At 37.1% G+C, this 22,114-nt stretch overlaps 1 protein-coding gene across 1 annotated transcript in view; it reads left to right on the top strand.

Moving 5' to 3' along the window:
• The window catches only part of mybbp1a (MYB binding protein (P160) 1a), a 118,515-nt gene that overhangs the window by 20,679 nt on the left and 75,722 nt on the right, over window positions 1-22,114 (top strand). Inside the window, exons 4-8 of the mRNA XM_059972957.1 lie at window positions 9,488-9,562; window positions 13,786-13,893; window positions 16,744-16,934; window positions 18,528-18,695; window positions 21,100-21,217. Coding sequence (XP_059828940.1) covers window positions 9,488-9,562; window positions 13,786-13,893; window positions 16,744-16,934; window positions 18,528-18,695; window positions 21,100-21,217 — 660 coding nt within the window. The remainder of the gene's footprint in view (window positions 1-9,487; window positions 9,563-13,785; window positions 13,894-16,743; window positions 16,935-18,527; window positions 18,696-21,099; window positions 21,218-22,114) is intronic.

Raw genomic sequence — 22,114 nt, 5'->3', positions numbered from 1 at the left:
GGAGTTCAAAATAATTTTGATATTTATTTTTTACTTTCCACAATTACTATAATTTTATCTTCAAAGAACCTATGTATTTAATCCTATCTTTTGTAAGTATGGGAGCCAAATTTTCAAAAATATATCATATTCATTTCTTAAATTATATGTAATTTTTTCAAGTGGAATACAACTATATATTTCATTATTCCAACGATCCATAGGTAAATATAAATCAGATTTCCAACTAACTGCGATAACTTTTTTGGCTACTGCCAATGCAATTTTTATAAATTTTTTCTGATACTTGTTCAATTTAAGTTTCGGTATTGTCCCTTTAATGTCTCCTAATAAAGATAATAGTGGACTATGTGGGAGTTGTACTCCAGTAATTTGTTCCAATAAAAGTCTTAAATTTATCCAAAATGGTTGAATTTTAAAACAAGACCAAGTAGAATGTAAAAAGGTACCAATTTCTTGATTACATCGAAAACATTGGTCAGACATATTTGAATTTAATCTATTTATTTTCTGTGGTGTTATACATAATTGATGTAAAAAATTATATTGTATTAATCTAAGTCAAACATTTATTGTATTTCTCATACTATCAAAACATAATCTTGACCAGTTTTTCCCATCAATTTTAACATTCAAATCAGATTCCCATTTTTGTCTTGATTTATGAATTCCTAATTTAATTATTTGCTTTTGAATCAAATTATACATACAAGATGTAAATTTTTTAATTCTTCCTTTCTGAATCAATATTTCTATTACACTAGGTTTTGGCATCAACATTGTTTGTCCCAGCTTTTCTCGTAAATAGGCTCATAATTGAAAATAACAGAAAAGAGTGTTATTTGATATTTTATCAAACGACATCAATATACCTCCTTCGAAACAATCACCTATATATTTAATCCCTTTTTGGAACCAATTATGTAAAAGTTTATTGTCCATTGTAAAAGGAATAAGCCTATTTTGAATTAAAGTTCTTTTTTGCTAATAAAGATTTCTTTATCTCATCATCTATATTTACCTTATTCCATAAATCAATGAAGTGTCTTAATGTAGGAGATTCTTTTTTTTCCCGTATCCATTTGGATTCCCATTTATATATAAAATCTTCTGGTATATTTTCTCCTATCTTATCCAATTCTATTTTAATCCATGCCGATTTTTCTTCATCAAAAAAAGGACGCAATAAATCGGTTGATTTGCTTTATAATAATTCTTAAAATTTGGAAGTTGTAACCCTCCTAGATCAAATTTACATGTCAATTTTTCCAATGATATTCTTGACATCTTACCTTTCCAAAGAAATTTCCTTACATATTTATTCAGTTCTTGAAAAAACTTCTGAGGTAATTGTATTGGTAAATTTTGAAATAAATATTGCAATCTAGGAAATATATTCATTTTTACAGCGTTAACTCTACCTATTAATATTATTGGTAACATCATCCATTTGTCAAGATCCTCTTTTATTTTTTTTAATAATGGCAAATAATTTTGTTTATATAAATTTTTTACATCATTATCAACTCTAATATCTAAATATTTTATCCCATTCATTGACCATCTAAATTGAGTTGCTAATCAACATTGATTGTAATTTCCTTTGGTGAGGGGTAAAATTTCAGTTTTATCCCAATTTACTTTATAGCCTGATACTTTCCCATATTCTTCCAATCTAAAAGATAATCTTTGCAACGATTGCAATGGGTTTGTTAAATAGATTAAAACATCATCAGCAATAAATTAATCTTGTATTCTTCTTGATTAACTCTGAAGCCCCCAATATCTGAATCTGTTCTAATTAATTCTGCTAATGGTTCTATTGCCAATACAAATAAAGCAGGTGATAATGGGCAGCCTTGTCTAGTTGACCTCATTAAGCAAAATGGTATTGAAATCTGACCATTTGTAACTACTTTAGCTTCAGGATTAGTATTTAAAGTTTTAATCCATTGTATAAAAGATTTTCCTAACTCATATTTTTCCAATACTTTAAATAAAAAATCCCATTCCAATCTATCAAATGCTTTTTCTGCATCTAAAGCAACTGCCACACTCATTTCCTCTTTTTTGTGCCAGATGAATAATACTAAGTAACCAAGTTATATTATCCATTGATTGTCTATTTTTAATAAAACCTGTTTGACCCATATGTATTAATTTTGGTAAATATTTAGATATTCTATTAGATAAAATTTTTGCTGGTATTTTATAATCTGTATTCAACAAAGAAATAGGCCTGTATGATGTTGGTTTTAAAGGGTCTCTATCTTTTTTTGGCAATACAGTTATGATTGCTGTTAAAAAAGATTGCGGAAGTTTATGCATTCTTTCCACTTGGTATATTAATTCCATAAAAGGAGGAATTAATAAATCTTTAAATTTTTTATAAAACTCTGGAGGAAAACCATCTTCTCCTGGGGATTTATTACTCTGAAGTGATGCTAAAGCTTCTTCAACCTCTTTTAATGTAAAGGGCATATCTAATCCTTTCTGTTCTTCCAAATTTAATTTTGGAAGGGTTATTTGTGATAAAAAAATCTATCTATCTCAGCAGTCTTATTTTGTGATTCTGATTGATATAGTTCAGTATAAAAGTTTTTGAAAGTTTCATTAATTTCTAAAGGCTTATCAGTAACCTTATTTACACTTGTTCTAATTGCATTTATTGTTTAGAAACCTGTTCTGTTTTCAACTGCCAAGCAAGAATTTTATGCAATCTTTCACCTAATTCATAATATTTCTGTTTAGTTCTCATAATTACTTTTTCTGTACGATATGTCTGGAGTGTATTATATTGTTTTTTATTAATAAGTTGTCTTCATTTTTCTTCTGTCATATATCTTTGAGATTCTTTTTCTAACTTTATGTATCTTTTTCCAATTGATCTATTACTGCTGCATATTCCTTTTTAATTTTAGATGTATAACTTATAATCTGACCCCTTAAATATGCTTTCATCGCTTCCCATAATACAATTTTATCCTCAACTGAATGTAGATTTGTATCCAAAAAAAAATTGAATTTGTTTTTTCATAAAATCACAAAAATCTTGACGTTTTAATAGAGTTGAATTAAATCTCCATCTATAAATCGATTCCTCCTTATTCATCATTATCATTGTCATTATCAAGGGGGAATGATCTGACAATATTCTTGCTTTATATTCCACACTTTTCACTCTATCTTGAATATTTTTTGATAATAAAAAAAATCAATCCTTGAGTAAGTTTTATGTCTTTGAATAAAATGAGTAATCTCTTTCTCTTGGATTAATTTTTCTCCATATATCAATCAGATTTAAATCTTTCATTAATGATAAAGTTAGTTTTGTTACTTTTGATTTTATAGCACCTTTAGTTGATCTATCCAGAACTGGATCTAAACAAAAATTAAAATCTCCACCTATTAATATTTTATCATGTGCATCAGCCAAGTTCAAAAAAACTTCTTGTATAAATTTTGCATCATTTTCATTTGGTGCATAAATGTTCATAAAAGTCCATAATTCTGCAAAAATTTGACAATGTATAATCACATATCTCCCCCCAGAATCAATTATTACATTTTGTATTTTAATTGGTAAAGATTTATTAACCAGAATTGCAACTCCTCTCGATTTTGAAATAAATGAAGCTGCAATGATGTTTCCAACCCAATCTCTCTTTAATTTCTTATGTTCTGTTTCTGTTAAATGTGTTTCTTGTAAAAAAGCTATATCTCCTTTCATTTTCTTAATATATGTTAAAACTCTTTTTCTTTTCACAGGTCCATTAATTCCATTAACATTAAAACTTGAAAAATTAAGTAATTTAATCATTCATAGTACCTTGGGAATTCTTTAAAATTCTCTATGTTGCTATGAGTCTCTCCCCAATCATCCAGGCAAAGAAGAAGAAAAATAGAAAAAAGATAACTAATATATAAGAAAAAAAAACAAAATACCCCCCACTAATGTTGCGAATAAAAAGAACACAACATTACCCCCATGCCCCATTTTACGGGTCATGGCAATCGCCATGATTGTACACGTGAAACTCGCAGCCATCGATCAGGAGCTCCTCCAGTTCCCCTGCAAAAAAAAATATATCAATAAAGAAAAGAAAAAAAAAATTAATGTCTCTACTCTCAATTAATACTCCTCGACCGTTTTTTTTTCTTATAAATGTCCATCAGGTCCAACCTTGTTTCAGTCTTCATCATTAGTCCATTTCATTTCTATAATTCTTTAGTCTTCTTCATGGACATCAGGTAATTCTTGTACAAATTCTTCCGCTTTCTGGTAGTCAACGAAGATTCCTCTTTCTCCATTATCCAGGAAAATTATCAATTTTGCTGGGTAGCTCAATAAAAATTTATAGCCCTTTTCCCATAAAGATTTTTTCACTGGATTAAATTTCTTCCGCCTCTTCAACAGATCGTAGCTTATGTCTGGATAACAAAAAACTCTTTTCCCTTCTACTATCAATGGCCCATTTCTCTTTTTAGCACCTTGAGTAGCTGCCTTCAAGATCATTTCTTTATCTTGGTACCTTAAACATTTTATCAAAATTGATCTTGGATTTTGATCTTGTTGAGGTCGTGGTCTTAAAGCTCTGTGTGCTCTTTCAATTTCAATTACTTGACTTACTACTTTCATTTCCAAAATTTTCGGAATCCATTCTTGAAAGAATTTTATTGGATTTTCTCCCTCTGTACCTTCCATAAGACCAACAATTTTAATATTATTTTGTCTACTAGAGTTCTCAAGCGCATCCATTTTTTCTATCATCCGTTTTCTTTCTGTTGTCCAGGCAAGATTATTGTATTCTATCTTTTCTGTTCTTTCCGTGTTTTCTTCTATTTTTACTTCCATCTCTTTAACTTTATTATCCATCTTCTTTTGTTCTTCCACCACATTATCAAGTGTATTCTGTATGCTTCTTATATCTGTTCTTATAGCTTTAAATACATTCGCCATATCTGTTCTTATAACTTTTAATTCATTCATTATATATATCAGGCTATCTTTTATGTTTCCTTTAATCTCTTCCTTCTTTTCTTCTTCTTTTTCTTCTGGATTTCCCAAAGAGTCCGTTTCAACTTCCGACTCACTTTCAATTTCACTTCCAACAGTAGTTGAAGCTTGTAGTTGTTAACATCTGTTCATGCATACTTCCGCACATGCGTTCTTGCCGTTTTTTCTTAGAGACCACCGACATTGCTGCAACTTCTTTTCCTGCATCATCAGAAATGCCGAGCACTTCGTCGGGAGAAGATCCAACTTGAGTCCGAGGCTTCGCCAAGACGGCTAGGCCTTTTTCCCCGCCGATTTGCGCAGTCTTCGAAGTAGTAACTTCCTTCTGTTTCAGTTTAGGAGCCATATCAAAAGATAATCCTGAGTTGCTTATAAATAGTTTCTAATAGATATTTGTTAACTCTTCTTCATTTAAACCCTATTTCATTACTTTTTGCGAGGGAGCTGGAATCCCAACGTCTCGACCCTACATCATCACGTGATGTCCCCCCTGTATACTATCTTGTCGCCATCTGTAAGATATGTGTATTAAGAATAATAAAAAAAATCCAAGTGTAAAGGAGGTGAGGCTTCCCTTATATGTATTGAGCTTGTCGTAGCTTGGAGAAATTTTGGAGAGATGTCTTTTTAACTTTATCTCATATACTTCATTGCTACTTGGCACCTATATCCTGATTGCTCTTTTTGGCACTTCAGGAGAAGTTGACACTCATCTGAGTCCGACTAAGCGTCATACATTGTCTTTCGCTTTTCTTGGCCAGACGTGCAGGTGGAGAGATGCTGCCCCGCCCACTCGTGCTCAATGTCTCAGAGACATTATGTCCTGCTTAGACATAATTCATCATTCACTTCTTAATTCGGACATAAAGTGGGGACCTTTCCTTGAATATTCTTATAATTCCCATTTAGATTAAGGGTGCATCCCTCCCTCTTTTGCATTTAAATCCCTTACTTCCAGCTTCTTTTGGTTAAGACTTACGTTTTTTTAATGTGTAAAGATATTATAGCTCAGGTAGTAGGCAATATACCTTTTTATAAATACAGCTCTGTGGTGATAAAAGTTCTGATTAACTTTTTTATATATTGTAAGGTTGGCTTGGAGTTGGGTAGTGGGAGGGTGGGGTGGTATCTAACTTTATACAATTCTACTATGGCCATACATTTGATATGTTTGTTTTGCACTGTATAAACCTTTTTACTGTTTTGTCGCATTGTAGAAGCTTATAAAAAAAAAACTAATTTGTAAAAATCCAGTGGTTTGAAAAATCTGCTAGTCTGGCACCACCAGAGTCGTGAGGGTGTCCAATTAGCAGAGTCATACTGTAACACATTTTCATATGATTGAAAGTGGGAGAACAAAGTGATAGCACTTTTGAATGGGTAGGAGGTGGGGAGAAATAAATGGAACCTTTCGTTTCATAACTAGAGTTATAAAAATATGAGTAAATAGTTATGCTGCAGCTACAATACCACATATAGTTCAGTGTTCTTGCATCAGAATAGTGCAATTTTGAAAAACAGAGCGCTTGAGAAAATGGGTTCTTTTCATTGTAGCTAAACTGATTGACTTGATCTAATAAAAGTTACCAGAAATTTCAGAACTTTGGTATGTTGAATCCTGAAAATATAGTCTTGTGAGCTGGTGATAAAAAGGCATAATTTAATTAATGCTGTGGAGCATTTATATATCTCAATGCTTCCATTAGCAACTCTATCAATATTGATAGAGGATTTTAGCCATGAGAAGCCAGAGTTTAGATAGTGAGGAGCTTTTCTCCTTAGCAAAGGATCTAGAGGATCTCGGATCTAGGAGCTAGAGGATCTCTCACATTTTACATCTGCCTTCACCCCATCTGCCCACCACCCCACTCGGGATAGGGTTCCCCTTGTCCTCACCTACCACCCCACCAGCCTCCGGGTTCAACGTATAATTCTCCGTAACTTCCGCCACCTCCAACAGGATCCCACTACCAAGCACATCTTTCCCTCCCCCCCCCCTTCTGCTTTCTGCCGGGATCGCTCCCTACGTGACTCCCTTGTCCATTCGATTTCCCCCCACCATCCCTTCCCACCGATCTCCCTCCTGGCACTTATCCTTGTAAGCGGAACAAGTGCTACACCTGCCCTTACACTTCCTCCCTCACCACCATTCAGGGCCCCAGACAGTCCTTCCAGGTGAGGTGACACTTCACCTGTGAGTCAGCTGGTGTGGTATACTGCGTCCGGTGCTCCTGGTGTGGCCTTTTATATATTGGTGAGACCCGATGCAGACTGGGAGACAGTTTCGCTGAACACCTACTTTCTGTCCGCCAGAGAAAGCAGGATTTCCCAGTGGCCACACATTTTAATTCCCGTGTCCGATTCCCATTCTGATATGTCTATCCATGGTCTCCTCTACTGTCAAGATGAAGCCACACTCGGGTTGGAGGAACAACATCTTATATACAAGCTGGGTAGTCTCCAACCTGATGGTACGAACATTGACTTCTCTAACTTCTGTGCTCCTTCCCTTCTTACCCCATCCCTGATATATTTAGTTTTTTTTGCTCCCTCCTTGTTTTATCTCTTTTTCTGCCCATCACTCTGCCTGTTCTCCATCTTCCTCTGGTGCTCCCCTCCCTCTTTCTTTCTCCCTAGGCCTCCCGTCCCATGATCCTTTCCCTTCTCCAGCTCTGTATCCCTTTTGCTATTCACCTTCTGCTTCACCCCACCCCCTCTGGTCTTCTATCATTTCGCATTTCCCTCTCCCTCTCCTACTTACAAACTCTTAACTATCTTTCAGTTAGTCCTGACGAAGTGTCTCGGCCCGAAACATCGACAGTGCTTCTTCCTATAGATGCTGCCTGGCCTGCTGTGTTCCACCAGCATTTTGCGTGTGTTGTTTGAATTTCCAGCGTCTGTAGATTTTCTTGTGTAGAGCTAGAGGATATAGGTTTAAGATAGAAGGTAAGGAATTTGGAATTTAAGGAAGAAGTTTTTGTTCACTTGAATGAAGTTGATTTAAATCTGGAATGCTTTTCCTGTGGGAGCTGATGGAGGCCAGCACTATCACAACATTAGGAAGTAGTGAAAATAGCACTTGAGATGTCATGCCAAAGAATATTCTGGACAGTGTGTTCCATAATAGGTTTAGCAGAGACGGGCACTGGATGGCTAAGAAAAATACAGTGGGCTGAAGGGCCTGTTTTCTATGTTATGTTTCTCTCTCACTGTCAGAGGTATTAAGAAAAATATTATTTTAAAATTTAGTTGATGAGCTATGGAATGCCTAACAGTATCTATAGGGAAGAGATTAAATAATCGTGGAAGTATGTTGAAGAGAGAGGGAAATGAGCAAGTACAGAGAACTGATGTGGATCAGAAGGCTGCAGAGGCCTCTTCCAGTGCTGCAGGATGATGTGAGTGGATATTTGTTACACATAAGGGGTATCATGTAACTTTATTCTTACACAGGCATCTATTAATCTTTGCTCAATCCTTGAATGTTTAGATAGGAATAAAGTAATCACTTCACAAGTGATTACGTCATACATTCCCTTTCTGAATTATTGTCAACCAAGCTGGGATTTCTGGATTACTGGTTGGGTAGCTGTGGAACCGCTGAGCCATCATGTGGTTGGGTTGAGGTTTAAATCTGTAATCATTCTCCCTGTTGCTGTTTTGAATTTTCTAATTTGGTTGTAATAGCAGGAGAAAGGGGTGGTTTAAGATGATTTGTTCTTTCTGTGAGTAAGAAGTAAAAGTGATCTGCTTGCTCTTGTTCCTGATTAGTGAATTATCACTAGGTTTTCAGGCCAGGAAAGGTGGGAAGCCATGCTGCTGATTAGAATCTTCTTGGGTTCTTCTGATGGTCTAAAACAATGTGATATGCTGTAGGATAGTTTGTTAATCTTGCTGATTTTGCATGCCATGAATGGTGTACTGTTTATTCCACTCAAAAGTGTTGTATTGCAGAGGGAAGCCTTTGATGTTGAGTCTGAGCCAGCTTCTTGTAGAGCAATCTGTTTCCTTCACACACAGCCCTGTAAATTATTCTCCCTCTTGTCTGTCCAATTGCCCTTTGAAATTCATTAATTCTGTCTCAACTAGACTTGCAGGCAATGAATTCCTGAGTTATTACTGCTTGCTGTGTTCGATATATAAAACAGCTTTTACCTGTGCCCACCCTGTATCTCTTGATCACTACTTTAGATTTGTGTCCCCTAGTTCTTGCACCAACCGCAAATGGTAATGAACTTTTGTAACCATAACATTTAAAGAATCCTCATTCAATCTTCTTTGCCACATCAAGAGAACAGTTCATGTTGGGTCAGATCCTCTAAAGTTCTCAATGCAGGTCTAGCACATTTGCACAGAAGAATCATTTTCCTCAATCATTTCCTATCACTGGTAGACAATACGAATAACCCTAAACCACACAACCAGCTATCACACCGTTGCATTAACTCAGTGTGTGTTTTCTTATTTTAGAAACTCATCAGAAATGCTGCATTTGGAAACTTCTTTGGTGTCTTGGCACTTTCACAATCTGGAAGATTATTAAAGGTAACTGCAGACTCTCCAAATGCCTCTTGAAAAAATCAAAGCTAACTGTTTTGTGTGTGAAGATAGAGATCTGTTTTTCCTTGGTGTGGTCTTGATAAAGGATAACCGAATAAAGGGTCACTGAAATTACAGGAAGGATACTAATAAGGTTGAAAGAGTGCAGAGAATGGTATAAGAATTGTCAGGAAAGAACAAAGTTCAAAGTACATTTATCAATGTATGTATACAGTATACAACCTTGAGATTCATCTCCTAACAGGCAGCCGTGAAATAAAGAAACTCAAAAAGAATAAAGAAGACTGCTAAACATCCAATGTACAGAGAAAAAGAACACAATAACCAGTAACTGCAAGCAAATGGCGTTCTAAACTGAAGTCCGCTGAGAGAATCCAAGACCCTTTGTTCAGCAGTGAGCTGAACCAGTCCATTCCTCACCTCGGTGCCCTGACACCTTGACCTTTTCAATTCGACCCAGTGCCTAAATTGATGTCCAAACATCGGGTTCTTGCACCATGACACGCTCTGGGGCCAGGACCCCATATTGTGAACATTGGTTCTTTTACCTTAAGCTCCCTAATCACCTAAAGTTTATTACATAACACCCAATCCAGTTTAGCTGATCCCCTAATAGATGGCTCAACAACAAACTGCTCTAAAAAGCCATTTGATACGCTCTGGTGGCCAGAACTTGCCAGCTTGATTTGGCCTGTAACTGACCTCTCTGGATCAGCGCGGAACTTAAATTGATCAAATCTTGGGTTTTCCTCACTCTTGGCGATGGGCCCACCACCTCACCGTGCTTTGGTTCTGCCACATCAAATTGCCTTCAAGTCCAAAGGGAAGTTACAGACTATTGTTTGTGATGATCATTTGCCAGGAAAAAAAATGTAATTAAGAAAGTATTTAGTTGTCTTCCTTGTTTTGTTAGCCACCAGATGGAAGTGCTGTGTTTCACCAGCGCCATCTTAAACCGGAACTCCAGGAAGGGAATGTCACTTTCTTGGAAGTTGATGTAGTCCTCTGAGTAGCTATCTGAGGGAGGTAGTTGAGCAAATTATAGGAAAAGTTAAGAAGTAGAAAAAAATTAGGACATTAATAATGGAAGGGATCACTTACCAATTAATTGGATTCCATTAGTCTGTAAAGGTGTAGAAGGCACAGAATTCACGTTGCAATCAGGAGAAATGTTGTAAGCAGCATGTAGCAAGCCCATCAAGGAGGTCGGGTAGGGTGCAGAGGAAAGGCTACAATTATTCTGTATATAGCTGTGGGAAACAACGTTGATTGGGTTGTAAGAATGGCAGTGAGAAAATATTTTGTAATAGGTAATGTAATTCAGTAAGATTTATGGTTATGGAAGAGAGCAAGTGTGTTAGAGGAGGAAGCTTGCAAGTGGAGTTAGGCCAGTGTTCTGAAATGGAAGCCATTTAGCAAAAGTGGAAGAAAAAACACTCTCTGTTGGCAAATCAGTGGTTAAATTAACCGGACATTTAAGTATGCGACTTAAGTACAGTATAGGGTAAGTGTACCTATGTAGAGAAAGGGGAGGACTGCCAAAGACTCTTCTATATTGTTCTAAAGATGGCACCAGTGAACAACAGGATATCATGCAGATAATGCACGAATCAACTACTTTTATTACTACTCCTGTCAAATATGATTCTACTGCTAAACTGTGTGGATTATGGACAGCTTGATGGTGTGTTTTTGGGCTGATTGACCAATCTCATGCTTTGCTATCGCCGAAGGAGTTCGGTGAAGTTTGTGGTAGAGTGTGCAGACTGGAGATAGGGCACGAGCCCATGATCGACTGCATTGCTTCTGTCTGATTGAGGTGTCGAGCAAGGTTGAAGTCAACAAGAGCAAGAATGGAGGACGAGTGGGTGTTCAGCACCATCTGCCTGCATTTGGCCGGTCTTACTCCCTCTTGCTAGCTGCTAGCCAAGGAAAGTGCAAGAGTCTTGGGATCCATGTTGCAAGGATTGATAGGCGAGACGTGGATTCATTTTGTGGGATTTTGAGATTCCTGTTGCATGTGTTTCTGGATTCTAGTTGCCATTTTTTTTTGCTGTTTTTGAATGTTTGATCAGGGCAAGTGAAGTGGACTGGAGTGTTTCAGCGAAGATTGGCTCTGTGGCCTGCAGGGAACTAAACTGAGTACTCTTGTTTTTATGTTGTTCGCCTGCTTTTGCTGTTTGCGCAATTTGTTCTTTTTTTTTGCACATTGGGTGATGTTTTTCTAGGGATGGGTGCAATGATGTTTCGAGGCTACCTGGGGGAGGACGAATCTCAGAGTTGTATTCTGTGTATATACTTTGATAATAAATGTACTTTGAATCTTTGATTCATAAGTTACTTTAAAGTTAAAAGGAGTGAAAATGTCAAAAGTAGAGTTTATTGTCACGTGTGTGCATGAGAGCAATGAAAAGCTTACCTGCAGCAGCGTCACTGGCACATTGCATCAGAAAAGCAGTATTCACAAGAAAAACATATTTTAAACATAAATTATACAGTTTTTACAGGACAAACAGAATTAGAACAGAAAAAAGCGTGTTGTGTAGTGGTCGTAGTGGAGCTAAACATGTGATTAAGGTTGTACAGGTTGATTCAAGAAGTAAATGCTTGAAGTTATGTCAAATGCTGAGAGCTTGAGATAGCAGACAGCTTGGAAGACCGTGAAGTATAGAAGTGTGAAATTAAAAAAAGAAACTAGGAAAACAAAGTGAAGGGATGAAAAGATTTTGATAAGTAAAATTAAAATATTGTTCAAGAACAAAAGATAACTAGGGAAAGAATAGAGTCATTTAGAGACGAAAAAGGTAACCTGTGTATTGTGGCATTTATTTAGGCTTTCGGACTTAGGATATGCAGAATTTAGCCTTGGTTGTTGATGAATATTTTGGATCCTCTTGAAAAAAGAGCAATATCGCAGATCATAAATGTGAGAAAGTCTGCAGATACTGGAAGTCCAAAGCAACACACATAAAATGTGGAGGAACTTACAGGGTCAGGCAGTATGTATGGAAATGAATAGATAGTCAAAGTTTTGGGCCAAGACCCTTCGGGGACAGTTTAGAACAATACTTCCCCCAATCATTAAAAATGGAAGTATGAAAGAGGTTAGCATCTTTTTTTAAAAAAAAATGACTTGCCCCACCAGGATGAAATGTATGCCAGACTGTTAAAAGAGAGAAATGCAGAAGCTCTGAGGACAGTGGTTTAAACCTTGTATTATTTCAGTCCTCCTTGAAAAGATCTGCCAGAGGTTTTGGAAGCTGTCAATGTGTTGTTTAATGATGGAGCTAGTCAATAAAGTAAGCATCTTCAGTAGTAGGCAGATGACAAATCTTTTCCAAGGGATTTTGCTTTGAAAGATGCTGATTAATCAAAGGTAACAGAAAGTTGTATCTGTGTATCTTGCTTGGTTTTGTTGAAGAGATAACAGGCATGATCAGTGAGGACGTTGCTTCTGATGCAATTTCACATGTTTCAGCAAGGTTTTTCAGAAGTCTTGAATTGATGTTTAAAAAATGTAAAAGCCCAAGGAGGAAGGAAAATTGAATCCGATTACACTGGAAGGAAGCAGAGTAATTGTTAACATTGTATTGACAGCAAGCCAAATTCCACACAGTTTATTTTCCTTGGTCTGATGCAGTTTATAAGATATATTAATGATTTAGACTTAAAAGTAGGAGGTGTGATTTTCTGTTTTTTAGTGTTTGCAGATGCTGCGAAAAGTGGCTGTGTTTTTCCGTGGTTTGCACTGTAGAAGTTTGCTTGTTCATTTTCCACATTATGTTTCTCAGTTCCTTCGGTTCTGCTTGAATTGAATCAGCATACTCGGGTGTCACTTGTCATCTCACATTATTATCACAGCCTCATGAGTTCTTCTCCTTCTCTTATACTGTCCTCCAAGGACTTCTGTGAAGTCCAGCAGATCTCGTTTACTGCACTCCACAATCTTTACCTGTTCTTTACCTACGTTTTTTACCTGTTGTCTTTCCAAAGTGACCTTGCCTGTCTGTTTCTGAAATGTTTACTGGTTTTGCATACTTTTACTAAATCACTCTCAAACGTCTATAATTATCTATATCTATTTTGAAGTAGTATCCAATATTAACCTGCCTGATTAAATGGCTGATTTTACTTTTGTTTATGGAAATGCAATGATATGTTAAGTTTGGATATTTGAGTTTTCATGTTTAATTCAAAATTGTTGCTAGGAGCCTGATGTTCTCTTGGAGTCAGTCCGACTGTTGCAAAGTCTCAGTCAATATAAGCAACACCTCCGGGATCTGCCAGGGAAAACTATTGTGGACATTCTATCTGAGGTAAGGCTTTGAATTAGACTAGTTGAATGTATTTTTAAAATGCTGAATTTTAATTGCTGGGATAGGGTTCCTCTTGTCTTGACCTGCCACCCACAGTCTCCATGTCTAGCACCAAGTCTGACTCTGAAACCAGAAGACCAATTCTCTATAACTTCTGTCATCTCCAACGGGATCCCACCACCAACCATATCTTTTGGCTTCCCCCCCTCCCTCCAATTTTCTGCTTTTCGGAGGGATCGTTCCCTACATGACTCCCTTGTCCATTCATCCTTCCCCACTCATCTTCCTCCTGGCGATTATCCTTGAAAGTAGAACAAGTGCCACACCTGAATTAAACCATGGCTTTACTCAAGTAAAAATTCTGGTCCTGACATCAAGATATTCTCTTTGGTGGCTGCTCCACATTTTGAGGCATTAGTTCATCTTGGTTTTCATGCATAAAACCCATTTTTAAGCTGGGTTATAGCATAGTATCATAATTGGAATTGTGATCGCGTTATGGATGGCATGGTAGCCTAGTGGTTAACATAACACTTTACAGTGCCAGTGATCACAATCAGTGTTCATTTCCTACTACTGTCTATAAGGAGTTTGAATGTTCTCCCTGCGAGCACGTGAATTTGCTCCAGTGACATGGTTTCCCATATTCCAAAGACGTGCAAGTTAAGATTAGTAAATGGTGGATGTTCTGTGTTGGGGCTGGAAGCATGGTGACATTTGCAGGCTGCTTCCAGGATAATCCTTGGACTTTGTTGTGTTATGTATTCAGGCAACAAGAAATATATGAGTTCGGCAAGGGTTTCTTATAACAAACAACACGTTTATTAAACACCGAAAACAAACCCCCCAAAAGTAAACAAACACTACCGTAACCGGAAACAGCTGCTGAGCGGCAGCCCAAACAGTTCTTAAAGTGATATTCCAAAAACAGTTCTTAAAAGTGGTATTGCCAAAAGTTCGATATGCTCACAGTCCATTTAAAAGGAGAGACTTTATAGGACGATTTAAATTTTCTTTCACTTCGCTTGCTCCAATCCCCGACGTCGAACTTCCCACGAAGAATTTACGAAACAGAACGGCTTAAAGGCACTGACCTTTCCTTCTCCACTACCTTCAATCCTTTCTAGTTAAACCTAGGGATTAACACGAAGATAGTCAACAAAATCCTTCCAAATAAGGATCAAACAAAGGTTGCCCCCGTTTCACCGTAGAAAGCGATTCTCCTCGATCTTTAACTTCCAACTTCCAATCTTCACTCTCCACTAATTTCTCGAACTAGCAGAATCATAAAGAACCTGCTGGCAATGACCTCTTAAACTTTAGGCATTAAATAAAAACTTCATCCTTCAACTAAACTGCGTCATCACTTCAAACACGCAGTGGCATGAAGTCAACCTGGCAAATCCAGCCACGAACGGCCCCTCACAGGGTGGGGTCTACCTTTTATAACCTGTAAAAAAAAACCCATCACATGATCTCTACTGGCGGGAAAATGACGTCATTCCACCATCACAAGACCATCACCTCAAGTCCAGTACAGCTTCAACCCCAGTCACATACAAGGGCACCACTGTCATGTGTCACTAGTACATAACAGTTGATAGAAATATCACCTTGTTTCAATGTTCATGTGACAAATAGAGTTAATCTTCAAATCTTTATCTTCTTGTGACTCATTTAGTTGATGTAATGAGCAGCTGAAATCTACAGACACATTAGCAATGGTAGTTACATGGCTTGTACAGAGATAACTAACTGGTCTCTTCTCAAGCACCAAACACGAGTATGAGTGACTTCTGCTCCCTTTACCAAGAACTCAGTGCCTGTATTTCAGCTTATTCTAGGATAAACATAAATGGGACTCTGATGAAGACCAATCCTTAACTGCTTGTGATAGCTACAGGTTCAAATAGCTTTTTCTTCACTTGTGCCAGAATAATATCTAGTGGAGAGAATGCATAAAGAAAAATTACAGTAATTGTCCCAAAAAAGAGGTGATGACCTTCAGGAAAGATTGTAAGCAGTAGGATGGAACTAAGAACAAAATAATGTTTTGGGGAGATCTGGTATTGTAGAGTTTTCCACAGATCAGTTGTCAAATATTAGATGTCATGAGAGAAAGTGTGCCGATTAAGTCCAATAAGAATGCAATTTGAGTTTAATATGAGACTGACTAACATAAAGTAATTGAGACAAATAGCTTGGAGGTGCTAATGAGTAAAATGGATAGAAGTTGTTTAGAAGAATTGAAAGGTCATGCTGATGTGATTGGATGAGTTAGGTGAGGGGGTTTGTGTGAACAAGTTGGGTCTATTTCATTGCTATACAGTACACTCTGGCCATGTTATCCTGTGGCCAACCCAAGCCTAATCCAATTTTTTTTTTCAAATGGATATGTATATGTATTGAGGAATCAGTCTAAATGAATAAGATGATCAGATTCCCACCAACAGCTTTTTAAGCTGTGGTATTGGACTGGAGACTGATCTAAAAATCTGTCACTCTTAGTAACTTACAGTAATTGAGTAGAAATAGTTCATTAACTAATGTCATTTCCTCTTGGGTGTTTAAATATTTTATCATTTATTAATGAATATTACTGTTTTTAGAATATTGTGTGTTTCAATTTATTTGGGGTATTGAATAAAAAGGATGTCTATGATAAAAGCAGGGTCCATACCCTGTCGTTATCAAGGACTTGGTATAAATTTAATGTAGTAAAAGTAATGGAGAGCAGCTATCAAGCAGTTTATATTTTGAGATTCTGCAGTGTTGGCAATCACGTGGAAGTAAATTTCAGTGCAGGATAGTTCATATTCTCTTTTATAATTATGTTTTACCTTGGCACAGACCCCAGAAGATGTTTTTAAAAAGATTCTGTTTGAAGCCTTAAAAGATGACATGTCGTCTGCTCTCAGCACCCCATCGCAGTTGCATTTGCTCTTGGTAGCTCTCCAACGCTTCCCAAATGTTCTGAAGCCTCAGAATCTGAAAACTTTGCTTGGATCCTCTTCTATTTTGTCATCTGGAAATATCCCCAAGTAAGTCATATATTTTAATGTTTAATATTTAAAAACTCAATGGGATTTGGGACTGATATGGGAACAGATGTAATCATTTATCATCTTTCATGACCCCACTGACTCCCAAAGCACTTTATGATGTGGCGGCTTATTAACCTTAGCTACCTACATCCTTTTTACAATTCCATAGAAACTTAGTTTGTGATTTAATATTTTTTCAAGAAAAAGCAATCTTTTTCCTGAGTTTTTTCAGTCTTTCATTGCTAGATTTTAAAATCCTTCTAGTTCTGTGGCCAAGCACAAGCCGTTGACATCTTATATACCCTACTTTTCAATTTAACCTTTTCCTTGACCTCCTTCGCTAACTACAGATTGTGCCTCTATGGGGTCTCTCTTTCTAATTGGGATACATTTCTGCTGAGTGTTATGGACAAGCTGTTGGATTATCTGTCACTGTTCATCTGACCTGTCTCTTGGCTTATTTCCCCAGTGTACCATAGACAATGCTGTCTACATACTCTTATAATTGTCTTTATTTAAATTCAAGACAGTAGTTACAATCCTCTGGTGTTCATCCTTAAACTACATCTGAAATTCTAGCACGGTGCTTTTGAACTTCTTATTAATCCTTCATTACTCCCAACTAAATCTAAGCTATCCTATTTCCCAGATACTGTTCAAAGAAGCAGTCTCTGATGCATTCACAAATTTTTCTATAATCTACTTGCCAGTCTGAGGGTGTAGACTGAATCGATATGTAGACTGAAATCTCAGCTGACAATTGCACTTTCCTTCAGCCATGCCCTACATATTTTCCTATATATTCTGCCCTATTGAGAGGTCACACATTGGGAGTCTGGATACCACTCCCACCTGTGTTGTCTTTCCCCTGCTTTTCATGATTTCATTCCTCACAGATTCTGTATTATTACCACTGCCCTTATAGCAAAACTCAGCACTGCTCTTCCTGTAGTTATGCAGAATTTGCTTTTCAAGAATACATATCATTTTCCTTTTTGGAAGTTACAATGGAATCATTTTTCCATTCAGTTGGAATGCATTCTTGTTCTTCATAACTTGCAGTTTTGTTTCAATAGAATTCTCAGCCCCTTTGCCTTTTGCTAATTATCTTAAGTTTGTGCACCTGGTAACCAAGCTGTCAGCCTCTTGAAGTTGCTTATACTTTTACATAGCTTTGAGCATCTTTATCAGATCTTCCATAAAAGTAAGGAGTGCTTGATCTAACTGTTCATGTTACTAATGGAAGGTCAGTGACCTGGAACACTAATTCTGTTTGTCTTTGCACAGATGCTGCCTGACCTGAATATTTCCTGCACTTTCAATTTCAATTCAGATTTCCCATATCTGCAGTTGTTTATTTTTCTCTGTTTTTTTTAAAATTAAATTTGCACTCCTCCCAGGAGAGCAATGCTACCACCTCTTTTTTTTTGTCCATATCAACCCCTCAGGGCTGATACCTGCTAGTAAATCTGGGTAGTCTCCAAGCGTCAGCACCCTGCACAAAGTAGGCTTCTCAAAATTGGTGGCAATAATGATGAGGCCTGCTTGCATTTCTACCATATATTACACCAGCCTTTCCTTTTGGTGCAGGTTAATTGAGTTGTTGAAACTTGCTGCTAAGTCTGTGAGGAAGGATCAGACTCTGCCGCCATTGGCCATGGATCTGGTGCGTGTTGCCTTACACGAGGGCACTTTTGAAAGATTTTGGAAGGAACTAGTGGAAAATGGCTTGCTCAAAGACCATTCGGGGCCCACCAGGTATGTACCAATGACATCACAGCATCAATGTCCAGTCATTAGTCTGCAGCTGCAAAAGGGATATTTGCATCTGCTGAGAACTCAGAATATTTCTTCAGTTCATAGGCAGTTAAATACTTCAAAGCATTGTCCGTGCTATAAAGTGGGAATGGTGAGATAATTTCAATTATTACCATCTTTTTCATGGCACTATAAATGCCTTCCAATTTTTAATCTGTGCCTTCCACCTTATCAGGCACATTTCCTACTGTTTTTTTCTTTCCCCTCTCCCCTCTGCATCTTCTTTCTTGTGGCACTTTTTCCCAACTCTGATGAAAGGCCACTGATTAGAAATGTTCCACATTGTGTATTCTTTTAGGATGCTGTCTAACTGCTGAATATTTCTGGAAGTATTTTACACGTCAGACATTCAGTACCTTCAGTATATTGGTTTGGGTTTTTTGGCTGTAAATGCTCCTTCAAGGAGTGTTAGAAATTATGAGTTTTTCAAACCATAGTCTAGTGTAATGTTCTGGAGAAAAATTCTCTTTTGTCAGACTACATACAGTTGATGCAAAATGCACTGTATTCGAGCTTCATGAGTTGTAGTATCATAAATTTAAATAAAAGCACAAGTAAATCATACATTAATCACCTCGACCACTGATTTTTGCTTTATTTTACTTTGGTGTAGTTAATTTTTTGCTGAAATCTTTATTGGTGTTATTTTTCTCCTCTGAGGTTGCCTATTCCAGCTCCCATTAGGCCAGTATTGTTTTTTCCAACCATAAACTTGAGCTCTAGTCCCTACATCCCAACTTGCATTCATTCATATTTGTGTATTGTCTTAGGCTCATTGAGCAACACCAGCTGATAGTCTGACTGCACCTTGAATTGAAAGCTTTGTTTCATTTCCCTTGATCTTACATCTCCCCATGACCATCCCTACAACCTTCTGACATCAGTTCAGATTTTGAATATTGGAATACTTTTCAACCTAATTTCAACTACTCCATCAGGTTTTTTTCTGCTATTGAGGATCTAGATATTGATTACTGAAATGCTGTTAAACTTTGATGGTTAATATCTAAAAAGCATTTAGGTTATCAGGAAGGCTGCATGAACGATGCACAGATACTGGCTGATCTGTGCCACGTTGAGTGACTACTGGTTTGGTGGCATCTTTCAGATGACAAGCTGAATCAAATCTTGTGCTACTATTTTCAAGAAAATATAAGGAATTTGCCCTAATCTCCATCAGTATCAAAGGCCAACATTTAATTCAGTGTTTTAGGCCATATAGGGTGGAATTTTTAAACTATTTTAAACTTGTTTATTCTTATAAATGGGCATTTACAAGTAGCAGTGACAATCTTGTTCCTTTACTTAGTCATGCTAAAATGTAATCTTACTATAATTTTGGAGAATACAAGAACTGAGCTTCATTTAACTTACAAAGAAAGCTACAAATCCCCAACAATTCAATCTCCCAACGTAGTTGGGCTGGGGGTTAAGGAAGGTTAAAATCTAATCTTAATTATGCAGCTCAGGATTAAAAGTATTAAATAAGCAATTAAATATGAACTTTGATTAAGTGGTAATAAAATTTAGTCCTTTCACTTATCTCTTTCCAAGTCACAAAAAAATTAAGTTCTGTTTTTCCCCCAAGAGGGAGGGAATCACCAGGCATCTCTGATATGGCAGTGAAGCTTTCTATCCTACTTTATTGTGTCAAACATGCATCTAATATCAATTATTATCTAATATATAAAAAATGGCAGGCTTGAGACTACCATTTTGGGGTCAGGAAGCAATTTCAGGCAATTAGTTGTCATTTGACCATTTTTATGGAAAATAAATTTTCTTGTTTCAGTCCCAATTTGATTTATTAGACCATAAGACTATACGGTATAAGAGCAGAGCTAGGCCATTTGGCCCATTGAGTGTGCTTCACCATGGCTGATCCAATTTTCCTCTCGGCCCCAATCTCCTGCCTTCTCTCCATATCCTTTCATGCCCTGACCAATTAAGAATCTATCAACCTCTGCCTTAAATATACTTAAAAATTTGGCCTCCACAGCCGTCCGTGGCAAAGAATTCCACAGTTCACCACTCCCTGGCTGAAGAAATTCCTCCTCATCTCCTTTATCTCCTTTCTAAAAGGCCATCCCTCTATTCTGAGGTTGTGTCTCTGGTCTTGGACTCTTCCACCATCAATAAAGCATCTTCTCCATATCAATGCCTTTTACCATTCAATAGATTTCAATGAGGTCCCTTCATTCTTCTGAATTCCAGTGAATGCAGGCCCAGAGCCATCAAACGTTCTTCACATGACAAGCCATTCAATCCTGGACTCATTTTTTGTGAACCTCATTGGACTCATCTCATTATATCTCCTTGTAATCTCCTGTGTTCTCTTATCCAGTTATCTGTGTTTCCGGTTACTTGGTGGTACGTTACCATTGCTAAATCTGTCTCAGCTCAACCTTGTTCTCACAGGAGAAGTGATGAGGCACTATGGGGACCATGTGGTTTCAGCCCAGGTATGTTATTTGTCTTTTGTAATGTTAAGCATCAGAATCCTTGATTCTCTGTAGCATTTTTTCATTTCTGGACTAAAATCTTAGCTGTTTGAGCAAGGTATTAAGAAAATAGTTCCTCTTGATTAGCAGTATGTGAGGCAGGAAAGTGGTGGTGCTTTTTCAAGCATTTGCATAGATTTTTGGGGGGCAGAAGAGCATCAGTTTGAGATCTTTGCAGAACTTGAGACTTCCATACTCGCTGTACATAGCCTTATCTTTTGGTTGCTAATCTTGAACCACCCAGTATGAACAATACTGGGTGGTTTGTACTGCCCTTGGGTTTTTAAGCCTCTGCAATATATTCCACAGATTCACCATCCTCTGGTTAAGGAAATTCTTCCTCAACTCTATTCTAAATTCCTCTTTTCAACTCTATCCCTCTTTTCTGAGGCTGTACCCTCTAGTCCTAGACCCCCCCCCCCACTATAGGAAACATTTTCCCTACATTCACTCAACCTCAGCTGTTCAACTTTCAATGAGATCCCCCTCATTCTTCTAACTTCTAGTGAGTACAAGCCCAGAGGTTTGACCTTTCTCTATTGTCAGCACATCCTTTCTTAAAGGTAAAGACCCAGTACTGCTCACAGTTCTCCAAATGAGGCCTCACCAGTTCCTTATAAAGCCTCGGCATTACATCCTTGTTTTTCTAATCTAGAATCAATAAATGAAATAATTGAGAAGAGTTGAAATGATTAGATAAAACCAGAAATTGTTGTTAGATGATTTTAAAAGCTTGTGGCAGGATAGAGAGAAGCTAAGATGCATATGCTCCATAGATTTTAGACTATGTGAAAGAATAGATGAAGTCCAGAATGCATGGAATTCAGTTTGTGACTCTGAAGCTCTGTTAGAAAATGT

The sequence above is a fragment of the Hypanus sabinus genome, chromosome 6, assembly GCF_030144855.1.
Source record: "Hypanus sabinus isolate sHypSab1 chromosome 6, sHypSab1.hap1, whole genome shotgun sequence".
Taxonomy (NCBI): Eukaryota; Metazoa; Chordata; class Chondrichthyes; order Myliobatiformes; family Dasyatidae; genus Hypanus; species Hypanus sabinus.
Note: the sequence above shows the minus strand (reverse complement) of the source record. Positions and strands in the feature narration are given on the sequence as shown.